Genomic DNA, 7,377 nt, shown 5'->3' with positions numbered 1-7,377 from the left:
ACAAATAAGTCCTTCAGCCTTGGAAGCATGGACTTAGAGAAGAAAATAATCTGCCTGTTTGCTTAACATCTGAAATTAAATGGAGTTCAGAGGTAATTTTGGGGGGATTTAGAATAGATCTCAAAAGTGACTTTCTCACAGGGAAAGAAACTGTGAGAGAAGCTGACTGTTAAACCTGTATGTCTCATCAGCTCTCCTACCAGAAGCAATAGTCACCAGAGAGTTGTCTCAGGTGAAAGATGTGGGAGGGACCCTAATGGCCTTGGCTCAAAAACATCCAAGAGATGTCAGCACTCATGTCAAGATCTCACTAAAGAACATGTTTTTAATTCCTAAGAATTTAACTGCAGCTGAGAGAGCAGGAAACCAAATCCCTCTCTACCTTGCAGGTGACACAATCCAGGGGTGAACTTTTGCTAAATAACAGATCCTAGATGTCTATTACGAGCAGGGGCAGCCCTTGCTTCAGCAGTGCTGGGGTCCCTCCCCATCAAAAGGCAACAGCCTCAATGAAATCTGAGTCTCACTTCCCTCTCGCAGCAAACACTCCAGCACTAAGCCTCGTACTACAGTGCACCACAGCAGCAGTTGCCTGGGAGGTTTCCTTAGCTGCCCCCAAGTTGCTTAGTGAGATGGGAATGTCCAAGCCGGGTTGAGCATCAAAGGTGACACCCAGAGAAAGGCAGAAGATCCCAACAGCCCAGTTGCCCTATGATTCTGTCGGTGAGCTGAGTCAGGAGGATGCTGTGCAACTCTCTGCTTCCATTCTCCTTTTGCAATGAGGTTGAAGGAAGCAGAAGTTTTGTCTCATGGTACTGTCACTATTCACATCACAGCCTTCTCAGGCATTGCTGTTCCTGCCCAAGAGCCCTCAGTGGGGATTTTGCTGGCTAACCTCACACCTGCAGAGATGGGCATGTGGTGCTCAGACCAAGTGTAAAAAGGGGTTTGTAAGACAGGGACACAAGGTGCTTTACAAATCACTGATGTCTTCTTTCTCTGTTATGCAGTCTGTAACAATATTCTTACAATTTCATTATTAACAATTGATGATATATAATCACTCTTGCTTTGTAAAGTATTTCCTTCTAAAGCTTCTATTACATTATATGAACACAACAAACAAAAAAATCCTGTTGATATCTCCACCAGCTCAAAAGCATTACAGCTGCTACTGCCCCTATATGATCCAACTCTCAAGGAATAAGGTATATACGGTCAAAGTTTTAGAGGCACCACCAACCCAAATCCTAGAGGGTTGCTCTGGGACTTGAAATAAGGACTGTCCCAAACATGTTGGAATTTTTTTTTAATAATCTCTGCCCTGGTACCACTAGTGTAATCACTTTAATCTTAACACTCCTGTGTCTTAGGAGACAGAGCAGTTACTAAGGTAAAAGGTAAGCAGGCAAGCAGGAAGGTATTGGGACCACTCCTGGAACCAAGGAGAATTTGCTTTTGTTGATTTCAGAGATAAACCAGCACTTTCAGAAGAAAGTGTCAGTGCTACTATCCTGCTAATCATCTGTCAGTCTGAAATTGCTTCTGTGATGTACTAGTCTGCTCAGGACTTGTGGTAAGCACACACCACTCTGCTTACATTATTTATTATGTCAGTATCATCAGCATCTGAATATGACATTTATTGAAATGATGAAGAAATAGTCAGGACACATCTTGAATGCTTTAAAGATTCAGGGTGCTGAAATACAGACCTCCCCTGTGGAGCACCCAAGACTTTTTTCCTTCAAAATGCACAAGTTCCAGCAGAGCAGAGGAGTATCCATTACTGCTAATGTGGCTGGTAACTAGAAGAGAAATGGCAAGTGGACTGGAGTTGCCCACCAGCAAGACTACAACATTCAGTTATTTAATACTGAAAACTAAAAGTGAAGGTGATTTCTGACACAGTGGTTGACAGTGGGTGCTAAGCACTATGAAGTCTAAAGCCATTACTGCCCATTTGTTTGCGCATTTTGTTCTGCTCCCACACTGCTTTGTTTATGTGGGAAGGTAAACGGGCAGTAATTTATATTTACATGTTTGTCTGGAATGTAGTAACCTACTGAAACGTCTATCCACTGGGTGCTAGCACAGCATAAAAATACATTTGCTTCCAATTCTGGCCCACAATTTTTTATCTGTACAAAACAGTACAAAATACTGGAAAAATTAATTTCAATATTTACAAGGATTTTATGAACCTGTACAGATAAAATGCAGTTTTAATAACAAATCACCCTCCCCATAGTCAAAACTGATTTCTGGCATTTTATCTAAATAATTATATTTATTATGTATGTATATATTTAGTATGAGATTGGTAAGGGTGGGTTTAGGTTGGACATAAGGCAGAAATTCTTTACAGTGCAGGTGGTGAGACACTGGAACATGTTGCCCCAAAAAGCTGTGTTTGCCTCATACCTAGAAGTGTTCAAGGCCAGGTTGGAGAGGGCTTTCAGCAATCTGGTCTAGTGGAAGGTGTCCCTGTCCATTGCAGGGGGAGTGGAACTAGATGATCTTTGAAGGTCCCCTCCAACACAAACCATTCTGTGATTCTGCAATTTTTGATGACTGGCACTATGCTACAGTAGCATTTCCAAGTTTCAAACATCAGCTGACATTTCTTAGCATCACATTGTAATATTAATTTGAAAGTATTACTTATACACTGAAATTAGATTGCTGAAAACTATTATTAACTGACATTTATTATTTCTCACAAAAACTTCTTTCTCTTATCAGGAGAAAAAAAAAATCCTGGAAAGACAATCTGATTCTACCCTTTTGAAACCAATTACATTTATTTTCAGGTGAATCTGTTGTTATCAAATCACTATTTATACGGAAGATTCGTCATAGTCTCTTTTCCAAGCATCCACATCCCACTTCTGGCAACGGCTCCTTGCATTCGGTTGCGAGCTGCGCCATCGTGTGGCACCGCAGCCACTTTAACACACACCAGGGACACGCTTGAGCTTCACCTCCTCACTCACTGGGCTCCACACCAAAGAAAGGGGACCAAAAGCGCCAGAAATAGATGGCATAGATACACCCCATTTACCTTAGAGGAATTTTTGTATCTTAACTCAAAGAAGAAACATCAAAGTGGTGGAAGAAAAAAAAAAGAAAAACAAAGAAGAGCCTGGATGGATCACAACATAGGTTGCCAAGAAAGCATGGAAGACTTAGTTCTTTTTGACCGCATTCAGAAAACATTTTCATGTTTAGGGTATAAGCACCTGTCACATTCAGGACACTAAATTCTGAAATCTTTCTGGCAAGGTAAGTTGGTCCACACTGTTCAAGTGTTCAAAACTGAGACCTGAGAAGCCTGGCTCCAACACAGAAGGCAGGTGTTCAGGACCGCTTCTCTCAATAACCTTGAGAATGCAAAGGAGTGAGAGCAATAGGAAGTTAAAACACATTATTCAAACTGATGAACAGATTCTATTACTGTGCTGCTGTCACAAACAACTAACAAGCCCACTACATTTCCTTATTTGGCTCTTCCATACAATTCTTTTCTGATGAATCTGTAAAAACCAATGAAAAAAATGGTAGTCTCACCTTTTTATCAGCTTTAACACTACAGAAATAGTCCTTCTTAAAAAAACTATTTAATTTCCTATCTCCTAAATGTTGACATATATTGCAGATGATTGAGAGGAATTTCATACAAATGAAAATTAAAAAAAAAAAACAAACCCAACATACAATTCTGTTTTGGTGTTTTGTTTTTTGGGGTTTTTTTCCTTTTAAAATGTTTTTCTCTTTTGACTCAGTTTCAGAATTAGTTGGAAGTCTGAGTAAGTGACCTGGCTGCATAGCATTAACTAGTATTTCTGGGGAATTTCCTAAAATGTTGTGATAAATTCTGAAACTTTGTCTCAATTTTTTTGCTGGGTCCAAACATCAAAGACTATGCCCATTCTTTTTTGGAAGGTAAAACATTAATAATTCCTTTAAAACGTGATAAAAGACTTGGCATGTTGTAAGGGCAGATTTGCTGTTGCACTTGTAGCTTTTTGCCTAATAATGAGGTAGGAAAATTAATTGATCAATTCTCATTTGAGAAGATATTAAGATAAACATTCTACTATTTAATCTCTGCCAGAACCTTCTTCAGCTAGCATCTTCAAGTCCGTGTGCTTATGTATATTTTATTATTGAGCATGTCAAAAGAATCCTTAGGTACCTGTCCCAGAACGGATAACTGTTTTTATTACAAGTCATAACTTCTACTAATACATAATACAGAATTATTTTGCTACACATAAGCAAACCATATTTAAATTAACAGAAATGCTAATTAAGCCATTCTGTATTTTCTTTAGCGTAAAAAATGTCTCATGCAACACCCATTTGTTTTTCAAAGGGACAGGTGAAATGCCTCAGCTGTTTAATTCAATTTAACAAGTCAGAGAATCTTTTGGGTTGGAAGATTCTAAAATCGGAGTCCAGCCATTAACCCAGCACTGCCAAGTCCGGCACTAAACCATGTCCCCAAATGCCACATCTACATGTCTTATAAATACCTCCAGAGATGGAGACTCCACCCTTCTCCGGGCAGCCTGTTCCACTGCTTGACAATCCTTTCAGTGAAGAAATTTTTCCTAATATCCAATCTAAACCTCGCCTGGCACAACCCTTTGGCCATTTCCTCTCATCCTATCACTTGCTACTTTCGAAAAGAGACCAACACCCACCTTGCTACAGCATTCTTTCAGGTAATTTGAGAGTCATGTATTTTGATTGAGATGAACTACCTTAGCAATGAGAAATCTTGTCCAAGTTTACAGAGTATTCTCATGAAACAGGAGTTAAAAAGAAGCACAGAGTGGCTTTGGAGAGTAAGGAATCACAAACACATCAGTCAAGGATGCATACTCAGTTTCTGACCTTCTCTGTCTCAGCTCATGAGGTCTATTTACTTGCTGCACCCTCCTGAATGCTGCTTGGGAAAATAACAACCCATACAGATCACTCAGAGTTGCTTATCAGCTCCAGTGACCTGCTGGCACCTTTTGTGACCTCTGAGGTTTTAAGTTTTTGGTATGATCTACAGCAAATAAGCAGCAGAAGTAGTACTGTAGCACTTAAAAAAATCTGGCTGGGGAGAAAGAATTCAAATTACTGAAGCCTTCTAAATTAAAAGTAAGTGTGAAGGTGTCGTGTTGTTAAAACTACTGAATTCAATTTTTTTTTTCTGCTTCCTCCTGATGAGATGAATTTTATCCTCTTTTTTCTGTAGCCCAGTTCCTACAGGACAGATGAAGGATGTGCTCTTTCTTGAAAGTATTTGACTGCTGTCCCAGGAAGGAACTTGGCAATAAACCAAAACCTTAAGCTTTTGGATGAGTGCTGTAACCACTAATCTATTTTGGAAGGCTACAATTATAGACAGGAGGTGGGCAGCACTGTCATCACCTCCTGCTTCTGATTTTAAAAAAGAAAAGTTATGACTGTATTTGGCAAAGAGTCCAATGCTATCTTTGTGCACTAGCCATATTCGGAACACGCATCCTTGATCAGGCCCCTTGAGATTTAAGGGGTGGAGAAGAGTATTCTAAAAGATTAACTTCAGCCTAATCCCTCCAGCTCTTTCTGCATTTGGGGAAAGAACCGAAAAAAATTACTCCTCCAGAGGGTGATTCAGAGCAACTAAATTTAGGCACTTGCTCTGAATCACTCCCTACTTAACCTAGTGAAGCATCCTAGAGATAACTGATTCCACAGGCAAAGGTTATCCTCTGTGACTGTTCCTCTCTCAACGTCCCCTCAATTGTCAGTACCATTCTCACTAGCTTCTCAACTCCAGCATAATTTAGGTGGGAAGTTGTCACTTATCCTCAGATACCTGTGAGGCAGAGAGAGAGGCACGTCAAAGATGTCCAAATACCTGGTTAGGAACTGCCTAATGTCAGAATTTAGATTGGTAAGTCATTAAACAAATACACTGATTTTTAGAAGTTGTAATTCACCAACAGTTCCATAAATCGTTACCGACTTCAGGGAAGCTAAGATGCAAAGTTGGCACTCAAGCTGCTGTTTTAGATTTAGCATTCTGGCAAATCACACCATGATTTTCCACAATTTTAAATAACTTTAAAGAAAGCTGTTTGTTGCTTTTTAAACAGAAAAAACATACTGATTATAACGGGGGAAAAAAAAGTCTTTATTACTAAATATATTTATACAACAGTTTTAAATGATAAATCAGTATGTTTTGAAGTTTTGGTAGCACTTGTCATTCTTTAAATAGCCAGACTTATCGCTTTTTCCAGGTGAATTTCCGTCTGGCTCCCTCTTGACCAGGCTTGTTTCGTTCCTTCACACGTGGGTCAACTGTTAGTAATCCAGCTACAAAGCACAGAAAAGCACCCGTTTATTTACTGTTACTAGTTAATATTACAGGTATGCTTCATGTGATGCAGTAGATTCAAGGCAGCCCATAACTCTGACTTTCACTAACAATATGAATTGTAACATCTAGAAGGATAAAGGTACAGTATAAAAACACACTGAAAAGACTGTCATCATATCTTCTAACATTTTAACTTTTCGTTAGTAACCAAGCTTTCTTCACATTTTTCTTTACAAACCATTAAAAGAAATAAATCTATAAAACACTGTTTTATATCTATTCATATTGCTAGATCCTTTAGAGCAGTGGTCTCCAAACTCTTTTTGATCATTTAGTCCTATCAGTAAAATATTTTTGAACATGCACTTCCAATATATGTATATTTATTCATTTGTAAATTATATGCCTTACAAAGTCTAAAATTTTTTTACTGAATCCCCATGGATCAGGTAGGGTGCACATACTCCATTTCAGAGACCACTGCTTTGGTGCTTCCAAAAGCATATTTGGCAATGTCCAAAACATGTTCAGAATTATGCTGATCTCAGTGCAGATACCAAACTCATTACAATGTCTGTTTACAAGGGTATTCCTAGCAAGTCATACTTGTCAGTACTGAAAAGGTACAGTCAAGGAAACTTATTGTGAAGACAGTAGCATGAAAATAGCTTTGGTTCCATGGATGACAATAGAGTTAAAAAATATCACAGCTGTTCTGCCAGTAACACAGGCAGGTATTCTTGCTACTAGTCCAGAAAAAGTGTAGTTAAAAGCTCACTGTTAATTACTCCATATTTGCTGAAACAGCATGGCATCTTATCACAGAGAAGTATCAAATACTGCAGGTTATCTAAATAAATTCTATGTTATCCTATGTAACTTGTAAACACTAAATAATGCAAGAGTGGAAAGAAGCTCCCTCAGTCTGGTTAGTAGCATGCAATGTGTTTATGCTCATTACTCTCTCTTCAAAACTAACCCTCCAGCATTTACATTCAAGAAGAAAACTT

At 38.8% G+C, this 7,377-nt stretch overlaps 1 protein-coding gene across 1 annotated transcript in view; it reads right to left on the bottom strand.

The window, feature by feature from the left end:
* Window positions 1-6,154: 6,154 nt before the first annotated feature.
* MRPS9 (mitochondrial ribosomal protein S9) overlaps window positions 6,155-7,377 on the bottom strand; it is a 33,704-nt gene continuing 32,481 nt past the window's right edge. Inside the window, exon 11 of the mRNA XM_064646361.1 lies at window positions 6,155-6,363. Within this exon, the coding sequence (XP_064502431.1) occupies window positions 6,272-6,363 (92 nt within the window). The 3' untranslated portion in view covers window positions 6,155-6,271. The remainder of the gene's footprint in view (window positions 6,364-7,377) is intronic.

Source organism: Pseudopipra pipra, chromosome 2, assembly GCF_036250125.1.
Source record: "Pseudopipra pipra isolate bDixPip1 chromosome 2, bDixPip1.hap1, whole genome shotgun sequence".
NCBI lineage: Eukaryota > Metazoa > Chordata > Aves > Passeriformes > Pipridae > Pseudopipra > Pseudopipra pipra.
This window is presented reverse-complemented; position numbering and strand designations above follow the sequence as displayed.